Raw genomic sequence first — 27,606 nt, 5'->3', positions numbered from 1 at the left:
GTGATGAGTGACTCCTGCAGTGCCAGGGCAGCTCCAGTGCAGGGTCCAGCTGAGAAGGTGGGAACGCCCTGCCCGCGCCCACAGCTGCGCCCAGACTCCCCCAGGAGCTCCCCCCATAGCCTGGAGCACCATCTGTCCTGATGGAACAGCACACCCAGGCTGTGCCCCCTGATCCTGGGCATCCTTCACATTTCCTCTTGCACTTGCCCATCTTTGCTGAAGGATGCAGCTGTCCCCGTGGTCGGGACTCAGGGGGCTCGACAGAGAGGATGGGGGAGTGCAGGGAGCACAGCTGGACAGGGGGAGCACAGCTGCCTGACCAATCGACCCTTGGAGTGGACAAAACCCATTCCTGTGCCAAGGAGCGTGCACCTCTTTGGGCCCCAGCTGTGAGGGGGGATCCCCTGGGCTGTGCTGGGGCCTCGGGGGTCTCACAGTGGGGCTGCACAAAGCACAGCCACCCCCACACACCTGCCGTGCGCACGGCGCTCTCCCCGGGGCCTGCCAGGCCTTCTCCAGGCGCCTCCTCCTCCTCCTCCTGCGCTGCAGAGACACAGACGGAGAGTCAGGGCAAGCCCGAGCCCTGCTGCCCGCGGGGCTCTGCAGGGCACCCCCGGCCTGGCTGCCACCTACCCACGGGCTCTGCTTGCCACGGAGCTGCCCGGGCTGGCAGGGCCAGCAGGAGCAGGCTGAGAGCCAGGGCCCAGCGTGCCCGTGCCATGCTGCAGCTGCTGCTGGTGCAGCAGCCGTGACACCCGCCTGCCCTGCACACCTGCAGGGCCTGGCTTTGGGCTCCACAGGGCCCTTTGTGACCTCAGGGGGTTCCACCAGCAACGTTCTGCCATCTCCACGGCAGTGTCTCCTGTTCCCCATCTCCACTGCCATCTCCCCCCAAATGTTCCCCAGCTGCTGGAGACAGCTCAGGCAGAGCTACCAGACTCAGCCCTGCCCCAGCACACACAGGCTTCTCTGGAGCTGCTCTAGAAAACTCTGCAGAGGCCACCTGGGGCTTTACCTGTGTGCAGAGCAAGTCCCAGTGCTCCTGGGAGTGCCTGAGGGTGTCAGGTGTTCACCTGCCCTGAGCAGGGACCAAACCCTTCCTGGAGTTCCCCTGGAGGAGTCAGGAGCTGATAACACCTGGGAGTGATCCCAAACCCTCGGTGCCCCACATCAGTCACCAAAAAGGAGTGGCAGCTGTCAGCTGGCACAGGGAGCTGCTCACTCGGCCCCTCAGGGAGTAAGGAGCACGCTCAGGAAAGCAAAGGAAACAGAACTTGGGGGCTGAGATTGAAACTGGGAGGAAACTGGCTGACCTTGGCTCCCAGCAGCACGGAGCGCACCGTCTCTCTATTTATTAAAATAACTAAATAAGTATATTTATTTATATAATAAATAATAATTATTTATTATAATAATAAATATTATTGGATGGTCGCAGTGCTGATCAAGGGGAGCAGCTGACGGAACCGGTTTTGGTTTGGGTAGCTTTGATCCGGTGCGTCCCGGGACCTTTGTGGACGGCTGGATGAACCCACGGGCCACAGTGGGGGGGGGGGGGGTCACAGTGGCGGGGGTCACCGGGCCAGAGAGCGGGACCGGAGCGAGGGGACGGCTCGGGAGCTCCCCCCGCCCCGAACGCAGCCGCTGCCGCGGGAACCGCTCCTGCCGCCCCGCCGGGCCCGGCCCGCGCCGCTCCGGGTGCCGCGCCCGGTGCCGCTCCGGTGCCGCTGCTGGTGCCGCGCCCGGTGCCGCTCCGAGTGCCGCTCCCGGTGCCGCTCCGGTGCCGCTCCCGGTGCCGCTCCGGTGCCGCTGCCGGTGCCGCTCCGGTGCCGCTCCGGTGCCGCTCCCGGGGCCGCTCCCGGTGCCGCGCCCGGCCCTGCCCCGCCCCCGAGCGGCGGCGTCGTGGCTCGGCGCCACCTGCAGGCGCAGAGCGGGAGCTGCAGCCCCGCCCCGCCGCGGGGAGAGCCGGGAATGGCGAGGGGAGGGGGCGGCCGGGGGCACGAGGTACACGGAGGGCACGGGCAACGAGACACCGGTACACAGGGCGCGGGGTCTGGGCGTCCGCTGCCGTTGCTGGGAGGCGCCAGGAGGTGCCAGCGGTGCCACCGGAGGCCGGGAATGCCCTGGAACCCTCAGCGGGCGGGAGGGGCCTCCCGGCGGCCGGAATAGATGTGCGCGGGGCGGGTTCCGGGCGGACCGGAAGTGCGGCCGAACCCGTTGCCGTGACAGCGGGCCCGGGGCCGCCATGGAGGCCGCGCTCACTGACATGTACGACCAGGCGCTGCTGGGCATCCTGCAGCATGTCGGCAACGTGGAGGAATTCCTGCGCATCCTCTTCGGCTTCCTCTACCGCAAGACCGACTTCTACCGGCTCCTTCTGCGGCCCGGGGACCGGCTGGGCTTCCCGCCCGGCGCGGCGCAGGCCATGGCCCTGCAGGTACCGGCGGGGCCCGGGGGATGGCGCGGCCTGGCCTTGCCGGCAGCCGGGGCTCTCATTGCCGCGGAGCCGAGCCGCACGGGCCGTGTCTCCCCGGCTGGGCGGTGTTGGTATCGGGCCGGCCGCGGGGTTAGCTCCGGGCAGTTGTGGGTCACGTCTGACCTCCAGCTGCACTGGGCAGGCTGGGCTGGAGGCCAGCTGAGGGCTAGGATTGCCTCTGCTGGGATCACGTCTTCTCCTGCACCTGTCTGCCTGGGCACAGGCAGTGCTAGCTCAGCTGTCCTGCAGCTTTTCCCGGGCCAGCTCATCCTGCCTGCCTGTTGGAAACTTTGTCTGAGTGCCGGCTTGCCAATGGTCCCTGGGCGTCCCTGGGCGAGCCTGGAATATGGGGTAACGGGAGGCTTCCTTGGAGCCCCCTCCCAGCCAAGAGCTGAATCTCACTGCTCTTCTTTTCCCTGGAGTAACCAGCCCTCTTCCCAGGCCAGGGAGAGGCTGGCTCTGAGAACACAACCCTAGAAACAATTCCAAAATGCCCCCAGGGCTTTCTGAGGCGTGCTTGACGCGGCCATTGGACTTTCCGAAGAGTCGTGAGCTGTTTTTGTGGTGACTGCAGCAGCTCGGGGTGGGTGTGTGGTGCAGAGAGAGGCGGGGCAGGAAGGAGCAGGTGCCCAGGTGTGTGATGCTGCTCCTGTCCCTGTCTGGGCAGTGCTGCTCACTGTGCTGCTGCCCGTGCTTGCTGTTCCCCCCAGGCGTTCCGGGTGTTCGAGCGCATGGCCAGGCAGGACGATGAGAAGAGGCGCCGCGAGCTCGAGGCCAAGCTGAGGAAGAAGGAGGAGGAAGAGGAGGCAGCCGCAGCCGCCGAGAGGGTGAAGCTGTGTCCTGCGGCTCAGGAGATCGAGGTGGAGACCACGGAGCACATCCCAGCAGCAGATGCTGGGGAAGCTGCAGGCACGCAGGAGCCAGCTGCAGCCCAGGGTGCTGCAGCCCCCAGCCCGCCGCCAGTGGAGCCCCCAGGGGCTGCTGCCCCAGCAGAGCTGCCCACGTAAGGCTCTCTCACTCTCTTCATGCTCCTGGTGGGGGGAGGAAGAACCCTGGGCAGGGCATCCACTGTTCCCTGCACAGCCTTTTTGGGTTTTGGCTTTGCTGTGCAGGTACTCAGCCCTTTGGGAGGCTGTGAGGATTTCCCTTGCAGGCTTCCAAGGCTGGAGGCATTGTGTAACTCCCCACAGCAGGGCAGCAGTTGTTGTCCTGGGGGAGGTTCAGGGTTTCGCACTCTGCTCTGAGCAGGAGAGGTGGCATATCCTGTACATGGCCCCACAAAGCTGGGCTGGGCCATGCAGCTCCTCCACAAACTGGTTTTGCTGTGCACTGTCCCTTTTCTGGCACCTGCTAAGGCTCATGAGGAAGTCCTGAAGCCTTTTTGTGAGTGCTGGACTCCCTGGCGTGCTGGGAGACGTCCCAGAAGCCACATGGGAGTGTGCACAGACACCTGCAATACCTGTGAGTGTGCATGGATACCTGCAATACCTGCAGGTTGATGTTGTGAGTGTGCACAGACACCTGCAATACCTGTGAGTGTGCATGGATACCTGCAGTACTTGTGAGTGTGCATGGATACCTGCAGGTTGATGCTGGGAGTGTGTACAGACACCTGCGGTACCTGTGAGTGTGCATGGATACCTGCAATGCCTGCAGGTTGATGCTGGGAGTGTGTACAGACACCTGCGGTACCTGTGAGTGTGCATGGATACCTGCAATGCCTGCAGGTTGATGCTGGGAGTGTGTACAGACACCTGCGGTACCTGTGAGTGTGCACGGACACCTGCAGTACCTGTGAGTGTGCATGGATACCTGCAATACCTGCAGGTTGATGCTGGGAGTGTGCACAGACACCTGCAATACCTGTGAGTGTGCATGGATACCTGCAGTACCTGTGAGTGTGCACAGACACCTGCAGTACCTGTGAGTGTGCATGAATACCTGCAGGTTGATGCTGTGAGTGTGCACAGACACCTGCGGTACCTGTGAGTGTGCATGGATACCTGCAATACCTGCAGGTTGATGCTGTGAGTGTGCACAGACACCTGCAGTACCTGTGAGTTACCTGCTGGCAGGCCTGGCAGCTGCAGCACCAAAGGGCTTTAGAAGCCTCTGGAGATCTCTGGCCCAGCCCTTGGCTCAGAGCAGGGCCAGCTTTGAGGATCAAGCAAGTGCTGCAGAGTTTTCTCTTTAGCTTGGTGGCTTTCCAGCAGTGCCAAGCAGCCTCCATTTGTGCAGAAATGTCTTTGTGTCACAGTCTTTCCACAGGTTCTGGGACACTCCCAGTCTGGCTCTGCTGAGCAGCAAGCTGTGGGCTGTGGAGGGCCAGCATGGCCCCTCTGAACCTGAATGCAGGTCCTGTACAGGCTCCACTCCTCCTTCCCTGGCATCAGCCTGACCCTGAGCCAGGTCAGAGCTGCCCAGCCCTTCCTCAGGGCCCTCATGCCTCGCTGAGGCTCAGACTGCTGCGTTTCTTTGCTGACCAGGTCGGGGGTGACGCTGTGAGCTGGCTGTGCAGACTCCATCTCCTCCTCCCCTGCCTGGTGTGTTCTGTGGCCAGACCCGTGTGGTGGCTGTGCCAACCCTCTCTGATCCCCACAACGGTCCTGACCATGTGTGGGGCTTTGCTGTGCCTCATCCCTGCTGTCCCCTGGTGCTTGGTGAGGAGGCAAGCTTGGGCTGGAGCTCCCTCCTCCCAGCCAGTTTTGGAGCAAGCTGCCGAAAGGAGTGGACCACTGGAGGACCCCAAATCCTGTAAGGGGATAGAGAATTCAGAGCTCAGACTTTGGGGCATATTCCATATGCCTTGGCATATGGAAGGGACAGTGGAAGGGACAGTCTGAGGACCAAAATCTTGGGAACAGTGGGATGATATGTGGCAGGAGTGGAGAGGTTTGGTTCTTCCCCCAGGAGATGGCTGGGCACTTGAACAGGCTCTGTGTTCAAGGCTGCCAGAGCTCAAGGAGCATTTGGACAACGCTCTTGGGCAAATGGTGGCATTGTTGAGGTTGTCCTGTGCAAGGAGTTGGACTCAATCGTTGAAAGCGAAGGAAGCCAACCCACCTTGTCATTGATCAGCATTGACTTCGATTTATTGATTAAATCAGCCACTTTATATAACAGTCAATTAACTTCATGCTTATTGCAAAATCCAAGCTCACGATAGGTTAACAGAGAAAACTCCTAGCCCCTCCTGTTGTTTTACAATACCTATGATTGTTTATTGAAAACAGGACAGCGTTCTCACTGTGATATGAAAAGTTCCCAAAACTTCCAGGAAGCTATCTTTTCCCAGAGAGCCCAAGGACAGAGTGTTTTGCCTGTTATGGGAAGACTGTCTGAGAATCTTATTGTTTATAAAGTGATGCTTGAGAGAGCCTAATTGTTTATAGAATCAAGCCTGGGAATTGCTTGACAACTACCTTTTACTTTTCCCTCAATTGTATGCCTTCATGGCCTCTTTCTTTGAGCCATGCTTGAACCAGACTCTCCACACTCAATGATCCTCGTGGGTGCCTTCCATCCAGCTCAGGGTATTCCATGATTGCATTATTCTAGGACAGTGTGGAGTCAGGTTCCGCAGCCTTGGCTGGAGCTGTGCTGGGGAAGAGCCTTGGAGTGGCCACCACAGGGAGGGGGAAAGGGGGCAGGCAAGGTGGCTGCTGAGTCACCTGGCCCAGTGGAGGAGGAGAAAGGGCTTGTGAGTAACTGATGTGCATCCCATGGGGTAAAAATAAGCCAAAAGCCAAAAATGAAATCATCTGCAGTGCCTGTGCTGGAGCTCTCTTGGTAAAGGTGGATTTTCTCCGGGGCTGCCAGTCTGACCCCAATCCCTGGGCAAAATTAGCAAGTCAAAGAAAGCCCTGCCAGAGTGCACAGCAGAGACCTGGGTGTGTCCAGCCCAGCTTTCTCGCAGAGGAGGAGAGAGGGAGAGGTTGGAGGCCCAGTGAAGCTGTGAGCAGAGGGAGCTGGGCTGGGCTCAGTGCCAGTTGCTCCTGTCCCTGTTCAGGCCACGTTTGCTGTGGTTTGCCCCGAGAAGTTTCACCTCAGGGCTTTGGCTGTGGGGCAGCAGCTGGTGTGAGGAGAGTTCAGCTGCCTGAAACAAACGTCAGGGCTGCAGGAAGGAAACTGGAGGGATCAGGAAGGAAGGTGGGGGCTCGTGTGAGAGCAGGATTGGTCTGACAGCGAGTGTGGTGGAGCCAAGAGGGATGGTTTCCGCTGTGTCTGCTGAGAGCCTGGTTAAAACTCAACCCTTGCCAGCGCCACCCTCTGCGTGCGTCCTGGCACTGCTGCAGCTTGGCCCCTGTCAGACCTCACGCTCAGGTGCTGTTCTGCAGCCTGCAGCTGTGGCATTGAGCACCGAGCCCTGCGTGGCAGCCCTCCCCTGGGTGTGCCCTGCTGCTGCCACTGCAACTTCTGCGCTCCCCAGTGGGCTCTTCTCCCTGTTCTCCTACTGCTCCCACCACCCCAAACTTGCTGGTGGGGTGGAACACCTGCAGCCCCCTTGGTGCCCTTGGGGGGCACTTTAAACCCGTGGTGGGTGAGACCCGGTGCAGGTGGCCCTGTCCCAGTCGCAGGAGTCTCGTGGTTTCCAGGCCAGGAGCAGGGGGTGTGTGCGGGCTGAAGGAGGGCAGGGAGCGTGCGGATTGTCCCGCTGTAGTTGGTTTCGATGCCTCTGGGGGGCACTGGAGCCCCCGGAAAGGCACTGGGGGCCGGGCGGGCACCCCCCGACAGACTATTAATAATTTATTCAACTGCTTAATTCTCCACAGCCCCTTCCTTCTGAGCAAAACCCAGAGCTACCAGCCTGGCTACGAGGGGCGCATGAGTAATGCACAACTCTGGCAGCAGGAATGCAGAAAAGAGCTTAAACAAAAATATTTTCCATCTCCCTTCCTTCCCCCCGCCCCTCCAGCCGCTGGTGAAGAAAACCGCTGCCACTAGAAGCTATATAAAAACTTGCTCATTCTGTCAACCTGACGGCTCTGGAAATGTAGGGCAGGTACCATCCCAGATCTGCCAGCTCCCATCAGAGCCTCGCGCTGCGCCGGGTGCTGGGCTGTTGGTTGGGAACATCTTATGAAGCACAGCGAGGTGGTAGCAGCTTTTTCAAGGTTGATCCAGATGAATCAAGCCAGTTTTGCAGGTGTGGAGGTTTTCAGGGCTCAGTCTGGGGCTCGGCCAGGTCTCCCCAACTCCCTCACTTGTGAAAGGCGGGTGAATCAATTCCTTTTTGCTGCACGTTGCTGTGCCAGATCACCCAGCAGCAGCTGGTGTAGATACACCGAGGACTGAGGTGTCTTTGGGGTGACACTTGTGCCAAGAGCTGTGCCAAAGGGACAGAGGTCTCTATGCCACAGAAGAAGCCAGGCTCCTCTTGCAGCTGCCCCAGTTGTGGCAGCTCTCTTGCTGTCCCTGCCTTGCCAGGAGTGCAGCAGGACACAGCCCTCCTCACACCTCACCATGGGGCTGCTCTTCCTCGCCTTGCAGCTGCACAGTCCCAGCTCTGGCTCTTCCCCCATCTGCTCCCAGAAGCCATCCTTGCCTGAGCTCAGCTCCTAATTTTGAACACCTCTGCTGCCCAGCACCCTCCCCTTCCCCCAGCTTGGATTCCATCCTGCATATATTTGCCACACAGCATTTAAAATAGAGCCTGGCAGCCCACGTGTGGCACTGCGCAGCCCGGCCTGTGCTTGTGCTTTACGACTTTGGTTCCTGGCTTCCCTCGGCTCCTTGCTTTCTCCCAGTGTGAACTGGGGGGAAGCTCTCATGCCCCTGTCCTGTGAGTCCCTTCTCTTACTCCAAGTGTGGGTAGGAGGTGGTGCAGGAGGCTGGGAAGGGCAGTCCTGGAAGCCTGTGCATGATGGTGAATGTCTCACCTTCATGTGTTTCTCCCTCCAGCTCGTGTCTCTCCCAGGTGCTCCAGCCAGGTGTGCTCAGGATGGGGCAGCTCTGGTCTGTGCCTTAGAGATGATCTGGGCAGGCGAGGTCTCTGAGAGGAGGATCTTTGGGTATGGAGACCCAGGAAGCAGGGCCTCTGGGGCGCAGAACACCATGCCAGGTGGGCCAGGAGGATGTGCAAGTGCCTCATTCCTGAGGAACCCTTTGGCTGCTGCTGGGCACTGCAACGTGCGGGGCAGAAGCCCTGGGGTGTCTGTGGCCTCAGCCATTCACCTTCTGTGGTGTGGAGAGAAAAGGGGCAGCAAGAGGAGTGGGCTGAGGTGAGGAGGGGGCTCTTCATGGCTCCTTGGAGGAGACCCTTCAGGTGTTGCGGAGCCTGTGACTGGGGAAGGGGCTCTGCTCACTCTGTGCACACAGTGCCAATGCCGAGGAGGAGGGCAGACAGGCTGCTGCTGAGCAGCAGAGCTCTGGCCACGCTGGGTGCCCCGCTCACCTGGTCCAGGTGAGCCCCCCACCGGGCTGCTCTACCTGGCATTGCTCTGCTGTCCCTGGGAGGGGAGCTGGGGCTCAGCAGTGACCTACAAAAGCTCCTGCGGTACTCCCTGGCTAGATTGAACCAAAATGCATTAATCTGGTGAGCTAACTCCTGACATTCCAGCTCTCTCCTGAGACCCACCACTCCCATTCCCAGACCCCTGGCCACCTGGAGTTAACCCTTTGTGGGCCGCACTGGGAGCGTCCCTGGGATGACACAGCAGTGCTCTGGGAAATTTCCATGAGGCGCCTGTGTGAGTCTAACTCAACTTAGCAACGGCTTGGCTTTGCTGGAAGCCCAGATGGCATTTTGTTGTGAGGTGCCTGCAGGATGGGCTTCCTGGCATGGCTGCATCCTCCTTGAGGTGCCGGGGACAGGAATTTCACTGCTGGTCACCCTCTCTGGGGGAGCAGGGCTATGAAGAGGAGATGTTGCTGCATGCTGCTAACTTCAAGGCTGGTTTTGTTGGACTCAGAGACTGCGTTGTCCCAAGCTTTCTCAAAGGGAGGGGAACCCTTAGGTGCTCAGCAGTTTTGTCTGGGACTGTCCAGACCAGAAGCCAGTTAAACTGGTTTCCTTCCCTGCTGCCCCTATGGGCTTTCCTGAGGAGCTCACCTCAGAGTCCATGCTGTTTTTCCAGCCTGACCTAGAAAGGAGCTGATCTTGATCCATATTTAAGGAGAATCTGTCCTGGTTCCGATTCCTCTTATGCACGTGGGGCTGTGCACAGGGAATTCCTCCAGCACGGCCAGGGCCTGTCATGAGCCGGAGTCAGACAGAGCTCAGAGAACGGCCTGACCTGATACAGCCGAGCTCCATCTGGCCCCATATCCTGTCTCCATCAGCAGCAGATGCTGGGGGAAGAGGAGAAGAACAGAATGAGCGGTGCAGTGATACTTTCTCTGCGCTTTCACCCTACCCGGATACAGAGTGGCTCAGTGCCTTTCTAAACGCTCGGTCCTTCAGCCCTGTGGGGGGATTATTATTTGATGATGAGGAGCAGTCAGGGTCCAATTTTCCAGTGTTCTCATGGAGAACCGGGCCCCTCCAGTTGGGTAGCTGAGATCAGCAGCAGAGTGCCAGCTTCCCTGTGCTGCGCTGAACTGCTAAGGCTTTTGGTTGCCCTACCAAGGTACTGAGCTCCAAAATTAGGTCCTGGGACCAAAAATAACTAAATTAAAACCTATAAATTTTTCTCTCAACAAGCAGAAAATCCCAGGGCTGGAAACCAAGGGACAGCATGTGCCCAATTCCTAGGTAAAAAAGCAATCACTGTTTGCTTGGTTTAATATTGCAGTGTTCACCAAAAGGGGCCCAACATGGAAAACTATCTGGACTGGGCCAGGTTCTGTTGATGGTGCAGGGGTCCGAGAGGTCACCTTGTCCTCTATTCCCACAGCTCAATCCCACCAGGTTCTTTTGGCCTTATCCCCCTTTGCCAGGGCAGCCTGGCTGGCTGCCTGCAGGTCTCTCCCTCCGGAGATCTCTGAAGCCCAAGGTTGTATAAGCTCTGCAAACAATAAAGATCCCAGGGGTCTTTTCCAGACAGTGGCACGTCCTGCTGTCCTTGACCTAAATATCCCAGAAGTAGTGAAATTTAGCCCCCTGGTGCCAGCGCTCCAGCACTCTTCTGCAAGCCGGTGGTGGCATTTCCACTTGCCTAATGTCAGTAAGCTGGCGCTGTGGAACAGCTCTGTAAATAACTCGGGATGCAAAAGGGAAGGCTCAGAGCTCTCCTGAAGTAAGCCAGCTTGGAAAAGAGCAGGGCTCTCCCCCGGCAGGGAGGGGGGCAGAGCACCTCGGTGGGGCTGGTGGGGGCTCCAGATGCAGAGGAGGCAGGTGCATTTGTTGGTTGGCTGCTGGGTAGAGCAGCAAAGGCATCATGTGGGCACCTGGTACCCAGGAGGAGCCTTGACCCCTTCCCACTGTGTCACCTGGGCTTGGTGACACAATGGAATCTAGGGGGATGTGTCCTGATGGGCTTGATTTTTGGTTGCTGGTCCCAGCCTGGTGGTAAGTTGAAGCTCTGAGGCTTCCTGAAGGTGAGGTGACCTTTGAAGTACAAGGCACATGGGGAGCAGCTGAGAGAGCTGGAGGGGCTTATCCTGGAGAAAAGGAGGCTCAGGAGGAATTTTCTTACTCTTGACAACTGTCTGACAGGAGAGGATCTGGCTCTACTCCTAGAGAACAAGGGACTGGAGAAAAGGAAACGGCCTCAAGTTGTGCCAGGGGAGGTTTGGTTTGGATATTGGGAAGATTTCTTCATGGAAAGGACTGCCCAGCCCTGGCACAGGCTGCCCAGGGCCATGATGATGGAGTACTTATCCCTGGGGGGTTTGACAAACATGCACATTTGGCACTTGGGTACGCCAGTTAGTGGTGGCCGTGACGGTGCTGGGGACACAATTGGACTTGGTCTCGGAGGGTTTTCCCAACGGAAATAATTCCATGATTGCGTGGTCCTTGTAAGGCTGGTGGTGGGCACTGCAGGCTTGAGCCTGGGCTGCACTTCCTGGCTAGGCTGTGCGTCGGGTGTCAGAGGGAGGGGGAAGGCCCCGGCTGGTATTTTTCACTTTGTGTGTTTGAGAGCAGGATCATCAAGCTGCACAGTGCAGTCCTGGGGATGTGTGCTGAGGACCCCAGGGATAATGGGCTATGGGGAACTGTTGACAGACCTCTGCTCACTTTGGGGGTGAAGAAGACTTTCCAAAACTGGATTTGGGTGGTTCTCCAGCAAACCAAATACACCTGGGTTGGAAGAAACCCTGAGGATTGGGAGGGCCCTGGACCACTGCTGCTCAGGGCTGGAGCTTGCTGCTGGACAAGGAGTGTCACAGAGGATGGGGATGGATCACAGGGGATCAGAGGGGATCCTGGAGCTTATTGACTGCAGTGTGACTTGAACTGTAAAGGAAGGGATTTGGCATTCAGCTTGCTTAATGCTGTGCCGGAGCCCTCATTAGTTGAAGTGGTGGTACAGAGAAGCCTTTGAGGAGCCCTGGGTGCCTCCTGGACCCCAGCGAAGGTCTGGGAGCTGCAGTCTACGTTTTCCTACCCTGGCACTTCCCAGGCAGAGCCCAGAGACAGAAAGTGCAACTGTCCTGATGTTTTGATGCCAAAAGATGTTAAATCTGGAGGTGGGAGTGAGGCTCCTTTGCCGCTTGCTTGCAGAAGGAGTGCAAAGCTGGGATTTTCTGTGCCCACAGTCCCTGCAGCTTTGGGATTGAAGCTTTCTGATGAGGTTAAACCTCTGGATTCCCTGCCTGTTGCTACAGACCCCACACTGGAACCCTGAGGAGCAGAGGACACACTTTACCCTTTTCAAAATCTTAGAAGCTGTTTTTTTTAGCTTTGGCTGAAGCTTGGTAGGAGCTTTTTGGGGTGCACAGACCTTCCTGTATCTTGAGCACTTTTGGTTCTCATCTGAAAGGCTAGTAGGCAGAAGTTCTGGAAATCTGCATTCCAGCAAATCTGTATTCTGTTGTGTGTGCTGGTGTCTTTGGGTGAGCGTGGCTTTTCTGCAGCGTTGCAGAATGGGCTCTGCCATCCGCCTGCCTGCCTGCCTAGGTGGCACTGCTCTGTGGTTTCTGCCCTGCTGGCTGCCTGCAGCCGCGCTAGTGCTGGGAGGGCAGGATGCAGCTGTGGTGCAAGGAGCTTCCCCAGGAGGGAGCAGGGATCTGTGGTGGAGTGAATGCCTGGAGCTGCCAGGGCTGTGATGGGCCACCCTAGGAGGGTGACCCGAGTGCTGCCGCAGCAGGAGGATGGCTATTGCTGACATGGTGCTGGTTCCCAGCAGCCCTGTGCTACCTGCAGTTGAACTGCTCCAGGCTGAGAGGATCACCTTCGTTGAGTTGTTCTCAAAATCCTTGGAATTTTTTCCTTCTTGTGGGGGGAAAAGGGGGTCCATTGGCATTATGAGATATCAGTTCCTTCCCATGACACTTTCCCAGCTCTGCTCCTCATACTTTTCCTCAACTTCTGCATGCTTGCACCAAAACTCCTCAGTGAAGAGGAACTCAGTGAGCTGCTCTGCTTCTTCTCAGCTCAACCAATCAGATCCTTGGGTGTGTTTGTTTCCTGCTCTTTGTTTGTGTCCAGCACAGTGTTCACAGAGTTGGTGCTGCAGCTGTTGAGCTCCAAGGACAGAAACGTGTTCAGCTGACTGTCCACAGAGCCAGGATTGTTGTTGCCATTTCCACATTGCTCAGCTCATCGTGCGTCACCAACCCACGGAGCTGGGAATCCCAGAGCAAGAAATGCCCAGGCATCTGTGAATGGGGCTTGACATCCAGCACGTCCACCAGGGACAGCACTGCCACCTCTCAGGGAGTGCCGTCCCCTCGTGTGGCTGCCCAGGGTGTAGGGAGGGAGTGGCTGCAGTGCCAGGGACACGCAGCGGCTGCGCCATGTGGCTCTGAGGAGTGGGGAACAGATCGGCTGCTTCTCGACGGTGCATTGTTAAAGGTTTCACCTCCCCCAAAATGACACATTGCGAGCAAAAATAGAACAAGACAGAACACATAGACCCACCCCCACCATCCCCACCACCCGGCAGCCAAGTGCACGCAGTGCCAAACCCTTGGGTTTAAAAGCTGGTGCTTTGTCACCCTCCCTCCCCTCAGTCCTGCCACCACCTGCCCCCGTCCAGCAGGCGCTCAGGCAGTCTGGTGAGTGACCATCACACCAGGAGTGGCCGTACTGCTGGACAATCACCACCCAGCCCACACTGTGGGCTGGATGTGACCTCTCTCTTCAGCTGCTGGCTCTGGGATGGGAGCAGGAACCGTGGTCTTGGTGCAGGAGGTTCTCTCACGCCCTGCACAGTGGTGCTCTTGGGACAACGTGGCAGATGCTTTTGGCCAGGAGAGCCACCTCCGGAATGGTGGCATGGCTTGGCCCAACCTGCTGTGAGCCAGAGCTGTCTCCTGTGAATGGTGAGGGAAGCTGCCTCCCAGCCAAGGAGCAGGGTCCAATTCTGGAGTGCCACTGGTGTGTGCTAAGCACAGTTGGACCAGGCAGAGATCTGTTTGGAAAGTGTCCAGGAAAGGAAGAGTTGCTCCAGGAGGTGGTAGAGCTGTCAGCCGTTTGTCAGCAGTGCCTAACAAGGCTGCGGCCTGACTTCACCACCCTGCATCCTCCATGGCTCCAGAGCTGGCAGTTACCCTGGCAGTGAAATTATCCAGGCTTCGTGAGTCCCCCCGTGATCCTGTTCAGGGGTACAAAGCCCATGCATGGATTTTTAACATCGGAAACAGAGCTGAAGCAGAGGTTGGTGGTGTCTTGGGTAAACACCTGGAGGGATTTGGACTGGGAGTTGGGGAGGAGAGGAGTGGAGAAGTGATGGCACTGGAACGCGCCTCCCCAGGACAAACAGCCATGGCTGGAGGGAGGTTTAGGCACTCTTCAGGTGGAACTTCTCCCCCTGAAGCTGGGTGGGGGGCTGCAGGGCCGAGGCAGTGGGGCTGAGCTTGTCCAGTGAGCTGCACGTGATGGCAGAGGTGGTGGTGACATGTCCCTCCTTCAGCCGGCCGTGCTCCAGTTCTGGCACTCTAGCAGCTCTGGAGAAGGACAGAGCTGTCCCACAGGGACAGTTGGCCTGGGAGTAAGGCTGCTGTCCCCTGCACAGTCCCTATGCTGTGCAGAGAGACGTTGGACAGAGCAAGTCCTGCCTCAGTTTCCCTGTTGCACAGTTAACACCAGCTGTGGGGCTGGTGAGTCCACCTGTGCCCTCGTAGGCAGCGTGATTGCGTTTGGTAATCTCCCAGAGGGGCTATCCAGAACTGCCTGGCTGGGCTCTGCTCTCTCTTCTGAGGAGAAGGCACATCCAGAGCAGACCTGGTGGCTTTGTGACAGTGAGTGATTGCTGGTTTTATCCGTGCTGAGGCTGTGTGGCATTTGCAGCTGGCATCTCACCGTTTGTGCCTTTGTACCAGTGCATTTCTCCCACCTTTGATGATCTGCATCTGGTCTCACGAGCCTTGGCTGGGCATAAGCCCACTGCCTCCTCCTGCTCCCTTTTGAGTTTTTCCCAGGAGAGGTCTGGAGGAAACAGGGGAAACAGCTGTTTGATGGTTCTTGTCTGGTTCTTTTGTGATTGCAAGGAGCCACTGACACTTGGGGTGGCAATTCCCAGCTTCCTCCAGGTGGCTTGCTGGCAGGTTTGGGAAGAGCCAGGTTGGGCTGTGCCTTGGCCAGCGTGGCTTCTGAGCCAGAAAATTGGGCTTGTCATGGAGGGAGGCTGCAGAGAACTGAAGGGTGGGGTAGGTAGGACTGTGGGGTGTCGAACCCCCTCCATGCTGCTGCCCCTGAAGGTCACAGAAGAACAGAAAGTGGCCAACACTGCTTAGAAGGAAACACTCTCTTAGGAGGAAAAAAGCCCAGCTGGGTTTGAAGTTGGGTCAGATTTGTCCTCTGGTTCACCGTGTGGCCTTGTGGCCAGCCTGGATGGAGGGCAGGAGTCCCATGAAGCTGTGCCGTGCCTGGGCAGATGCCACAGCATGGGTAAACATCTTGTGAGGGCATGCAGCCAGCCAGGCTGCCCCGGGCTGCACAGACCCTCCTCGCTGCCAGAGGCCGATGCAGAGTGGTCTCCGAGACGTTGTGCCCCGAGAGCCAAGCTGCGTTCCAGCACTGGGCCGTTCCTAGGCGGGACCAGGGCACGCGTGAGCCAACGCGGGGCCGTGCCTCTGCGCTTCAGCAGGTTCCCTTGCCGCGGGGCGGGCCCTGCAGCCCCTGCCCTGCAGCCCCTGCCCGCCTGCAGCCCGGGCTCCTCGCCCTCCAGCCTGTTTGACTCCTCCAGTCCGGGGGCGGCTGGGAAGCGACAGCTGGAGCCAACGCAGCAGCCCGCTGCCATGCCAACCCTGTTTCCATGGCAATGGGCACCCAATGGGCGACTGCCAGCCAAGGCCAAGATGCCCGAAAATGAAGCGATGCCCCCTGAAATAGCCAGCAGAGGCTGGGAGCCTGGGAGCTGCCAGTGCCAGCAGCGCCTTCAGGGCCTGGGAGCGGATCAGAACCACCCCGGTGCGCCGTGGAGCAGGGCAGCTGAAAACCTTGGTGCACCCCGTGAAACCATAGAGAAAAAAAATGGGGAGGTGCAGCCACGTCGGCAGCCCCCTCCGGCTGTCTTACAGCCTAATTTAATTTAAATAGGTGGCTCTTACATAACCCTCAGGGCACCGTGCTGCTGCAGCCAGCCCCACTCCGTGCTGGTGAGGGCCCCCCAGAGTGCGGGTGCCGGGAGGGGAGAGGGCACGGGAAGATAGGCTCCCCAAAGCTGTCTGTGCCCGGGGGCTGCTCCTCACCAGCCCCCCCTTCATGTAAGTCCCTGACCCCCATGTTTATCCAGCTCTACATTGAAGCCTAGGTGGGTATCAAAACATTTTAAAATAACTCTGCCTTTTGTTAGCACCACAGCTATCTTTAGAAGAGATTTGGTTTTATTTGAAAGCCCTCTCTGTGAGGGTTCAGTGGAATAGATCCCCAGCCCAGCAGTTTAAAGGGATATAGGTGTGATGATCTCCTTTCTTGTCTGGAAACACAGTATTGATTATTGCTTATTGATGTGATAAACTCCATCTTACCCCTACAGCCATCTCCTCAGCTTTTCTGGCATTTCCACAGCTGAAAGAGACAGTGTTGTGCTCAGTGTGTTGCTCACGATTCATTTGTCCAGGCACCCTGGGATGGCTCTTGAGGCATCCTGGTCCCCAGCTCCATCCCCTCTCTGTGAGCAATTGCCCTGCTCATAACAGCTGGTGGTTTTCCCAAACGTTAAAATCAGTGTGAGGAGAACCACTGCTGTGTTTTCAGGTCACAACCATAGGCCACCACCTCTGCAGCCATGACAATGGCTTGGGGGACAGCTCACACCCAGCACCTGCCAGTGCTCCGGCTGTGATGGGAAGAGGAGGGAACAAGGAGCTCTGCACTGGAGCAGAGGTGGCCAGGAAGGTGCTCTGGACGCACTGGGGGCCAGCTCTGCACCTTTTGGGCAGCCAAACCATCGTGTGTCTCAGCACCTGTCCTTTCAGCAGGGTTGTTGTCCCTGCAGCAGACTGGGGAGATGGGACTGTGAATCACCCACAGTGGGCAGGGTGGCTGTGGTCCTTCTGTCCTGGGGCTGCTTCCTTGGACCTGCTGCCTTCCATAGAGCCAGCAGTGAGGGAGAGATGCTCTAGGAGGACCGAGCGGAAGCTATGCCCTCCCTTTTGGTTTCTTGCATGCTATTCTCAGGCTTCCTGCTCTCTCCAGGCTCTGATCTTTCTGACATTTAACCTGTGTCCCCTTTCTCCCCGCACAGCAGACAGGAGCAGTTCCAGACAAACCCCGACAGCTACAACGGAGCTGTGCGAGAGAATTACACCTGGTCCCAAGATTACAGTGACCTGGAAATTAAAGTGCCTGTGCCCAAGCACATTGTCAAAGGCAAGCAGGTAAAGTGATGTGAGTGGTGTCTCTGTAGCATTTGGGTGCACAGCTTTCCTGGGAGACCGTGTTTTGGATTGAAGCACCAAGATGTGGCTGTGCCATGTTCCACAGTGTGAGTCTGGTGAGGACTGAGATCACAGCCTGTCCGTGTTCCTGTTGTGCTGCACTGTCCTCTGCTCCATCTCAGCTAGGCTCCCTGGCACTGCCTCACCCCTTCTGTGCTTTTTCTTTCTGCTTCCACTACCTGCATACTCACACGTGTGTTTTGGAGCCTGGCTGGGGATGGATGCCCTTCCTCAGTTGTTCCTCTGGCTCTGAGTGTCTTCTGCCTTGTGTTTGGAAGCAGGAGCTGCTGGAACGGCTCCTCTGGCACTGGGGAGCTGGATCAGGCACAGCCCCTGTGTGGCTTGACCTGCTCTAGATGGAAGGGAGCCGGCCTGGGGAGGAGGCTGCGGGCCAGCCCCTCCTCCTGGCTGGCTTCATGCACAGAGAGGTCTCTCCTGTCTTTGGCTCAGGCAGGAGCTCCCCTGTTCTGCTTGTGCTCATGCTGTTCTTCCTGCACTTCTTCTGTTCCCTCCCGGTCAGGGACCCAGAGGGAGTGTGCCCATGGCTGGCCTTAGCTGCAGCTAGAACTTTCCCAAATGCTGCCCTTCCCTCTTTATTTTTCCATTTGGGAAGCCTGTGCTCCCCCACCTCTGCTCTTCTCTGCTTCCAGGGTGGCTGAAAGGAGCACGCTGGAGTTTGTCACTGGCTTCAGCCTACACAGCTCCTCAGCATGCCAAGGAATGTCACTGGCAGCAGCGGCAGCAGCCCGGGCCAGAGGGGTGAGGGGGCACACGGCTGTCACAGGCACAGCAGGGCACCAGGAAAATGCATCTCTCCCAGTGGGTCTCTAAAACAAACCCAGAGTGTTTCTTGAAAGGATTCTGGGGTGTCCAGATGGATATTGCATCCCTCTGCATCAAACTTTGGTCACGATTCCTCTCCCTGACTAGGGAAGTTTCCTCCATGCTAGGGAAGTTGTGTTCTTTCCAAAAACCCCACACAGGGCTCTGTCTGCTCCATCCTTGGCCAGGGAGAGGTTCAGGAGCCTGCAGGAGCTCACAGGAGTGGAGACAGGATATGGTTTCCTGACCTTTCCTTGGTTCAAAGACTGTGCCATGGCTGTGGAAGAGTCCCTGCACCTCAGAAGGGGCAGGGGGGCTTTAAGGCACCCCATTCCCCTGTGCCCGTGGCATGGCTCTGCCCACCCTTGCCCCAGTACTTGCCCACGCTGCCCTCTTGAAGCAATTGGTTGTTCAGATGCTGGACTTCCCTTCTCCTCGCACTCTCTTTCCTGGTGTTTTGTTCATCCATCCTCCTTGGGGCTCCTCTTGGCAGCTGAGTTTCCATTTCCAAATGATTCTGTGTATTCCCAGCCTCGAGGGAATGAGAACAGACAGGCTGGGGCTTCGGCCAGAGCAGGAGGACTCAGAGCAATTTAAAAGCTCCATGTACTTTGGACGTGTTCATGGGTACTTGCACAAGAGCAACATTCTCTTGCATTCAGACAACTTCATATTTTAAAAAAATTACCAGGTTTTTGGCTTCTGCCTGCCAAGGCAAGATAAAAAATTTCTGCATTTGGTCCCTGAGTTCAGAGTGCACCCAACTCTAATGTTGCTCACAGTCTTCCTTATGACACTTTTTGGGTTTCAGGCTGTTGCTATGGCACATTTTGCTCTGGTGTGCTTAAGGTTTCCTTGTTTGGAGCTCAGGTGTCCTTGGAGCTGGAATGGGTGATTGGGTAGGTGAGAGCATCTTCCCCCATGGTCCCCCCGCTCTGATCTACTTGTGGGCGCAGCAGAGGCCCCTGGATCTGAGCGCTCAAACAGAGATAATGACTCCAGGCCTCTCTCTGCTGAACTCAAAAGGAGACAAGCTCGATTCCTCTCTCAGTTTGTATTTGCTCGTTTGAGCTGCGTGGGCGGGCGTGGGCGTGCGGTGTGCACAGAAATCCCTGTGGTGAAAAGGCCACAGCACACCACGAGAGCTGGCTTTCCTTGGGGCAGCCAGGTGTTCTGGGCAGCAGAGGTGCTCGCAGGGAGCGCATGGGGAGGCACAGGAAGCTTCAGAGCTGCCGAGTACTGTGGCTTGCTCTTGACCTTCCCCAGGTGAGGGCTGTCCACAGGTACCACCTTGTGCACACCTGAGTCCTCTCAAACATGTCCCTCCATGCACGGAGGGGCTCTCCAGCAGGGCATGTGCTGCCCCTGTCCCTACTCCTGGGGGGCTGCTGTGCTGGGTGGGGCCTTCCTGCTAGGTGCAGGTAGAAGCAGTGTTGGAATGGCTTCTCATGTTGTCTACTTGCACAGCAAAGTGGCAAGGTGAAGTCTTCCCAGACTTCTTCCATTTGGGTTTCTCTTCTCCCTCTCTCAACTCATTGCTGGTCCCAGAGCTACCTAAAAGGTGTCCCTTGGTCCCACCAGATACCTTTTGCAGCCACCTGTGAATAAAACCCTCTCACATTTGGTTATTTTTGTCCATGTAGAACCCACAGACACAATGCCTGCCACAGACCTGTGCCTGCCATGTCTCCAGCTTAGGAGTCACCTTGCCTTTTTCCCCTTGGTCCTTTCTGGGCAGGCCCTGTCCTGTGCTGAGGGCCAGCACCAGTAGCTCTGTCCCTGCAGCCAGGAGCCTGAGCAGATGGTGGTGGTGGAGGGCAGAGCCTCATCCCCCTGCCTCTCTGCAGTAAGGTGCCAGCACTGGGCTGAGGGAGCTGCTCCATGGAGGGAGCACCTCCTCTGGAGGTGTTTTCATCCCAGCCAGGGGACAGCCTGCTGTCCTCTGCCGTCCTCCTGTCCCGTGAGCACGGTCCTGCTGCCAGCTGCCACGGGAGCTGAGTGCCTGCGCTGTGTGTGCTGGGCCTGCTGTGCCCCTGCCGGAGCACACAGCAGCTTTGGGGGCTGTACCCCGGTGACATCAGTCACACACAGCCGCCCTCCCTCCCTGGCTGGAGCAGCTCTGCCTGTCTTCTGCCTGCGTGGAGCTAGTGAGCTGCTGGAAGTCTCCTAGGTAATGGATAATGTAATAACATTTCAAATGAGATCTGCAGAGCAGGAGGAAGATCTGGGGGAACTCTGGGAGAGAATGCAGGCAAATCTCACTGCAGTCTCCTCCTCTCGGGCCAGCGCAGGGGGCCACAATCCTGCCCCTTCCCAGGCAGGTCCTCCCCACATCCCCTGGCTTGGCGCGGGCTCTGCTGGCGGCACCTCGGGGCTGGAGGGGACAGGAGAGAACATATGGTCTCCACAGAGACCAGGGGAACGGCGTGCCTCTCACAGCCTGCCTCTGTCTCCCCGGGGGACAGCCATGTCACCTGCGTGGCGGGTCGGAGCAGGGTTCCCCATATGGCTGCTGTGGGCGGGCGCTGGCCCCGTTCCTGGGGACGGAGCTGCCCCTGTAGCAGGGAGCCAGGAAAGCGTGCTGCAGCATTCCTCCTGCGCACAGCCCCTCCTCACACGCCCGACGGGAGGCCTGGGCTCAGCCCAGGGCTGCCTCCAGCAGCAGAAGCAGAGCCAAGGAGCAAGCTTTCAGCATGGTGCAGCAAATAGGGGATGACCGACTGCAGCCCTAGTGTAGGAACCCCGACACTATCAGCCCCTGCTCAGCTATCAGGATCACACACACTCATGCCCAGCTTGGCATGGTGGCAGAGAGGCAAACCCTAAAGAGCTCTCTCACAGCGAGTAGATGTCCAACCTTTGAATGCTGTTCAGAGGCCTGTAGCATTACTGGTCTTCTTTGAGAGGAAACTGAGGCACAGGGTAGAACCAGCTGCCTTGAATTCTTCAGGGGACCCCCGATTGCTGGCTGTACTGCTTTTCCTTCCCTGAAGAGGCTCCCTCTCTCCTCCAAACTGTTGCTCTTTGCTGTGAGAGAACAGTGGGATTCTCACCCTGCTGCTACAGACAGGACTGGAAGCTCTTCTCTCTCTCATCCCCTTGCAAGTGCACTTGACCCCAAACCCCAGCTTGCACAGTGAGAAGGGAAGCAGGAGCCTTCCGGATTATCGTGTCTGTGTTTGTTTCCAGGTGTCTGTGGATATCAGCAGTGGTGCCATTCGTGTAGCAGTGCTGGAGGGAAGCAGCCAACACGTCCTCATGGAAGGGAAGCTCACCCACAAGATCAACACAGAGAGTTCCCTGTGGAGCCTGGAGCCTGGGAAGTGTATTTTGGTAAGGGTGGTCTACACCAGCTGTGTCTGCTTGGCTCGCAGCTCTGCCACGCTTAACCCAGGAAACTGGAGCAGCTGGAAGTTGGAGCCAGCTCTAGATGTGTCTGGCTTTGCCTGTCCAACTTCTGGCTCATGCTGCCCTTGCCTGTGTGCTGTGCCTTGCCTCCTACTCCTGAGTTGCCTGTCAGGGTGTGGGCTGGGCAAAGGGGTCCCCAGCTCCAGCTGAGGGCAGGCAGCACAGCCATCACTTGAGGGTGGTCTCTGTCCTCAATCCCAGCATGGGGCCCTGCACTGCACTGCTGGTCCTGCACACTGGCCGTGCTGACCCTGCCCTCCAACTCTCCTGGCCCCACTCCAGCCCCAGCATCTTGGCAGGTGCCTGTTCCTCACCATTCCTTTCTGTCCTGTCATGGGATTCCTGCTTGTTTGAGGTGGGCACTGTGGCTCCTCTGCCTCCAGCGGGCCTGTGGTTTGCTGTGGGTCTGTTGTCCCAAATCATCCCTGTCAAGGAGGTCTCAGGGCAGCTGATGCCCAGCTATGTGTTATTGGTGGGTTCCCAGCCCCAAGCCTCATTTCCGAAGTGCTCTAGATGTTCAGGCTGAGGGTGTGAGTTCAGCTGTGCCCACAGCTGGAGCTGCTGCAGGAGTTCTGCCCTTCACCCTGGGATCCTGAGTGTCAAACAGTTTCCAAAGTTTATATGCCAGTTTGGGGGCCAGGATTGTGCTAGGAGCAGGATTTTGCTACCTGTGACCATCTTTGTTTGCCCTATCCTTTCCCACCCAGAGGCTTTTCCAGGAGAGTTTCAGGAGTAACAAAGCTGTTGTGAGACCCAGGAGAGGACACGTGCTGTCTCCTGGGAGGGAACGAGCTGGCTCTAAGCCTTTCTCCCTGTAGCACGAGGGTGGCAGCAGATGAGCACCCAAATCCAAGCCCTCACAGTGGAAAATGGAGTGGAAATGTGCTGCCAGAGTCAGGAATCCCGTGAATGGTGTCTGGGGAGGCTGCACAGTGCCACCCGACCACTGCTGATCCACAGGGATGTTCCTCGAGTGACAGGCTGGTGCCAAAAGGTTGAGTGAGGTCCCTGCAAGGGAGAGGAGCTTCGCTGATGCTGCTAGGCCACTGAAGGGATGTGGTAGTGGCATCCTTAGCCTGCATTTTGTAAATATTCGTAAACATCTTGAAAATTAGCTGATCTGGGACAAAGCAATAATCCTGGAAAGGCATGAACCCGTTGAAGAGGAGGTGGCCCGATGGGTGTCTGCTCCACAGTGTGGATGGAAGCCTGGAAGTCCCTGGTGGGTGTTGCCAGCGCCAGCAAGGGAGGCAGTGTCTCCTGAGTGCCCGTCAGAGGCCGGGCACGGCTCGGTGCCTCCCGGGGCGGCCGCGGGGAGCAGAGGGGGCCGTCGCCCCCAGCCCCAGAGCTGGCTCTTGCCTCGAACAGCACGAGCCCAGGCTTGTGAGGATCTCCAGCTGGCTGCCAACATATTGATGGTGGGATGAGATCTCGCTTGAAGAATTGTAAGGTAACTGGAGCAGAGTGAGTAATCCTCGCCCAAGAGCAGCTCCTTTTCCATGCGCTGAGTAGCCAGGAGTGGTTTGCGCCTCCTCCCGATTCATTCATCAGGGGACACCCACCCTTGTGGGAAGGCATTGCTTCATTCAGTGCCCGGATGGGGCCATTGGGGTTTATTTGGGGCTTGTGGGGCATATGGACCCTTTCTGTGCCCCATTGCTCCCTGTGAGCTCCAAATGCAGCAGTTGGGCTGTCTCCCTCCTGCAAGAAGCTGCAAGGTGCTGCCTGGCTTCCCTGTGGGACCCAGGGGTGGCATTCTCTGGCAGGCTGTGGATGTAGCCAAAACGGAACTCACCCAGTGCCAGCGCTGGGGTAGTCCAAGGAGATCCTGCCTGCTTTGGGGACTGCTTGGGGCACCTTGGTGGCCCTGTCCATGCTGCATGTTCATGGTCTGTGAATTGAGGTGATCCCTGCAGCACAACTTGGTCTTGGTGCCAAGGAGGTGGAATCTCTTGCTTGGTCCTGTCTGTCTGAAAAGATCTCAGTTCTGTGCAGAGAGGCTGTTGAGTCCTGTGTCCTCTTGCAGGGCGTGTCAGGGATCATCAAGATCCCCAGATTCTTCAGGTGGCTGCAGTAACAGCTTTCTCATTGTCCTCAGCTTCCCTGGCCTCCTCCCAGCTCCCTTCTGGGATGTCATTCACAGCCGTGCCACCAGCAGACTCCCTTCTCCTCCAGCTCTTATCTTGGGGAGATGTTTTTGCCTTACAACCCATCCTAGTTCTGCTTCCCCCATCCTGCCTGGTGTTCTTATTCGTATATCATCTTCATTATGTCACTCACACTCCAGCAGCCCCAGAACTCCCCTCACCAGCATTCAGAGACCACTCTGCCTTCCGCCTCCTGCTCCATGGAGCTCTCCCAGCTGGAGCCCAGCCTGACACCAACATGATTCTCATCTCATCCTTTGGCACACCCGTGTGCACGGCAGCAGAATCCAGCTGGCATTGTTCCTCAGTGCTCTGGTGACGTGGGGGGGGGGCCCTGTCCATTGCTCCTGGTCAGGATTTTGTCCCAGGATTGTGCCCCTGCCTGTGGCATGCTGCACGGTACCCTGGTCCTGGGTGTCATCCCTGTGCTCTCCCTTCTCTGTCACACCCGCTTGCTTGTTGAAAGTGAGATTAAAATAACCTCGCTGTTTTTAGCAATCCCCACTGGGTGTTGTGCACAACTCCTTTTGGTATTATTTTCGTTGTGGAGGATTTTTCTCCCATTCCTTCTCTTTTTCTCTTCCTCTCAGCCTTTGTTTTCCGCGCTTGGGCTTTTTTCAGCAAGTCCTGCCTTGAACGTTTGTTGCAGTCTCGGCTTGCCATCCTGTGAGCCATGAGGCTGAGGGGATGCAGTTCATGGTGCTCAGCCCTGCCCTCCCCATACTGCTGAGAGCCCTCACTGGGGAAGTTCACAGCTTGCCAGCCGCATCATGGGGTCATCCCTCCTGTTCCAAACCTGAGGAGCCCGAAGGGTGCTCCTGCTGCAAGTGTGGACAGTCAGGGCTGCTGCCCCTCCGCTTTGCTTTCTGTCTCAGGGTGATGTTCTGGGGGCTCCCCCACCTGCCCACCCAGGGTTGGGAAGCCCAGGAGCAAACCCTCGGTGGCTCTCCCTCCCCTCCAAAGTGGAACTGTGCAATTAAAAAGAGAACAAGCATGCCTGTCTAGCTGGAAAAACTAACGCCTTCCCCAAGCTGGAATATTTTACCGGCTCTGCTCTCCCAGAAGGATTAAACCCCAGCCACCCCCTCCTGTATTAATTGGTTCCTTTTCTTCACACCACGGAGAAGCTTGGCTCCGTAACAGGAATGGCTGTCCGTGTTCTCCCCTCCGGAGCTATTGAGCTTCCTGGGAGGTTTGAGCAAATTGTATTGTCTGCCTTTATTGATGATTTTGCAGAGGCCGACGAATGCCATAAATCTGCCCTGCTGCTGGGATTAGTGCTAAAATAACATGGGAGGAAGGAGCCCACTCTTCCTGGAAAAGCTGAAAGCAAGTTGGAGTTGCCGTTGCAGGATGCCCCTTGCTGGCCTCAGCACAGCCCTGCTGGCCAGCCAGCTCTGTTCAAGGCACTGCCATCAGGATGGCTTTTCCCACTGAGGGTGTTGGCTGGAGCAGGGAGATATCCCCTCTTCTTGTCCATCCCTCCGGGGCTGCTGCTGAGCTGTGGTGCCACGGGAAGCAGGTGCTGGCAGTCAGCAGGGGTGGCACAGAGCAGCAGGTGATGTCCTTGCCTCCTCTGCCACCCGTGCTGCCACCCACCAGCCAGAGCCAGGGGAGCTGAGGCCAAGCTTCCTTCTAGGTTAGGGAAAGGCAAGATGGCTGCACTGCCACACCAGAGTCCCTGACCCCACACTCCACCAGACACAGCCTCCTCATCCCACAGTGCTGGGCTCTGACACTGCTGCTGTGTCGGCCGTGTGGCCCCAGGCCAGTGTCACCCCCAGCCACCCCTGGGGCACACTGGTCCCAACTTGGAGCCGTAGCGTGGGCTGAGATTTCATCCTCAGGGTGTGAGCTGGGGCTGTGGGGGCCCACAGCAGCGTTGTGCAAAGCCTTTGGCTGCTGGGGGAGGGAGGCACGAGCATGCCACCCCTCTGCTAGCTGTGAGGCTGGATTAGTGTGAGCTTGGCTTCCACTGGTGGGCAAGCGCCATGCTGCTGTCAGCCGAGCTCTGCATCCCTGCCATGGAGCTGTGAGGTGGGCAGGGGTACCAGCCACATCCTGGCCAGGACAGGGGCTGCTCCCCCCATTCGCTGACCCATAGCTTGTCCCCAGATCAGCCTGAACAAGGGGGATGAGTACTGGTGGAATGCCATCCTGGAGGGCGAGGAGCAGATCGACATCGACAAGATCAACAAGGAGCGCTCCATGGCCACGGTGGACGAGGAGGAGCACGCCGTGCTGGATCGCCTCACCTTTGACTACCACCAGAAGCTGCAGGGCAAGCCCCAGAGCCATGAGCTGGTAGGTGCTGGCTGCTTTGTGCCACCAGCCTTTCAAGGGTCCCATCTCCAGGAAAAGGGGCCCCATGGCTCTGCTCCATCTCAGAGCTCTTCATTTGTCCCCCCACACTAACATTTGGGGGGGGTCAGGTTCTGCTGATCAATCTTTTGCCATGCACTCCTGCCTTCCCCTTCCTGGCACCCTGGCAAGTGCCCGTAAGCCAGGGGTGGGCCCCACATCCCTGAGCCTCTTTCCCCAGCTGGCCCTGCTCAGGGCTGCACCCACATGGGTCTGGGCTCAGCCCGACCCAGGAGCTGCCTGGTGCTGCCCTGGGCGCTGTCTGGGCACAGAAATGGTGTGTGCCCCCCCTGGCAGTGACCACTGCCAGCCAGGCAGGAAGGGGCACTGCTGCCCACACCCCTTCCCGCGGGTCAGGTGGCCGCGCAGCCCCAGGGCCTGTGGGATGAGCTGCAGAGAGCAGGGGGCGCGGGGAGCAGCGTGGCGTCGCCCCGGGCTGACGGACGCCTCTTTGCAGAAGGTGCATGAGATGTTAAAGAAGGGCTGGGACACCGAGGGCTCGCCGTTCCGTGGCCAGAAATTCGACCCCTCCATGTTCAACATCTCCCCCGGCGCAGTCCAGTTTTGACAGCGGCAAAAACAACTGAGAAATAAAGCGGGGAGAGGCGACGTGCCTGCCCCTGGATGCCCACCAGGATCCTCCCAGCCAGCGCTAGTGCCCGGGACTCACTGATCCACGCTGCCAGCCCGTCCGTGCTCTGAGGGGAAGCCTGAGGAAGTGGGCAGATTTACATCCTGTCACCACGGCAACCTGGGCACCAGGACCCCTCTCCTCCCCTCCTCTCCCCTCCCCTCACCTCGAGCTGCTCCATGTTTTTCTGGGTGGCATAGTTACTGTTTTTGGTGGAGGAGGATACTGCTTTTGGGGTTTCTGGGGATGCAGAGCCCTCCCTGCCCTGGCACGGGGCAGCTTTGCCCCTCACAGGTGGAGATGGGTGCTGGGTACGGGCAGTGGGGATGGGGAAGCCTGCCCCTGCCTGCCTCTGCCAGCACCCTGCCCACCTGGCACCCCCAAATCCTCTCGCCAACCCCACTCCAGGGTGTCCCAAGGGGGCCGTGCTGCCCCGGGGGAGGCTTTCTCCTGGCTTCCCCCTCCTTCACGTCCTCACTGGACGGGGTCAGGACACCCGGGAGTGGGCAGAGGCCACAGCCATCCGCTGGGGTTTGCTCCCCCTGTGTCAGGGAGCAGCAGGGGTGCTCCCCACAGCACTGGCGTTTGGGGGGGCTGCAGGCCCACCCCTCATGGCCAGCAGCTGGGCAGGAGCCCCTGAAACATACGGGTTTCCCTGGCATGGTACTTGGGGGTCTGAGGGTGGGGTCTGCCTGGGAGAGGAGGCCCCAGCAAGCCCAGCCTGGCTCTCACAGCTTCCACCAGCCCTCCCCCCGGGGTGTGTGGGCTGGGGGTCCCCGGCCCGTTGCCCACCCCTCACCCCCAGCCTGCAATAAACACATGTCACCGTG

At 58.1% G+C, this 27,606-nt stretch overlaps 1 protein-coding gene across 1 annotated transcript; it reads left to right on the top strand.

Moving 5' to 3' along the window:
• The first annotated feature begins 2,103 nt into the window (after positions 1–2,103).
• NUDCD3 (NudC domain containing 3) lies at positions 2,104–27,606 on the top strand. The gene is given in 7 exon segments (XM_063175091.1): positions 2,104–2,144; positions 2,146–2,437; positions 3,187–3,479; positions 17,215–17,347; positions 21,419–21,562; positions 25,900–26,088; positions 26,603–27,606. Coding segments are annotated over 7 exon segments (1,188 nt in total). The 5' UTR covers positions 2,104–2,118; the 3' UTR covers positions 26,714–27,606.

The sequence above is a fragment of the Melospiza melodia genome, chromosome 23, assembly GCF_035770615.1.
Source record: "Melospiza melodia melodia isolate bMelMel2 chromosome 23, bMelMel2.pri, whole genome shotgun sequence".
NCBI lineage: Eukaryota > Metazoa > Chordata > Aves > Passeriformes > Passerellidae > Melospiza > Melospiza melodia.
Note: the sequence above shows the minus strand (reverse complement) of the source record. Positions and strands in the feature narration are given on the sequence as shown.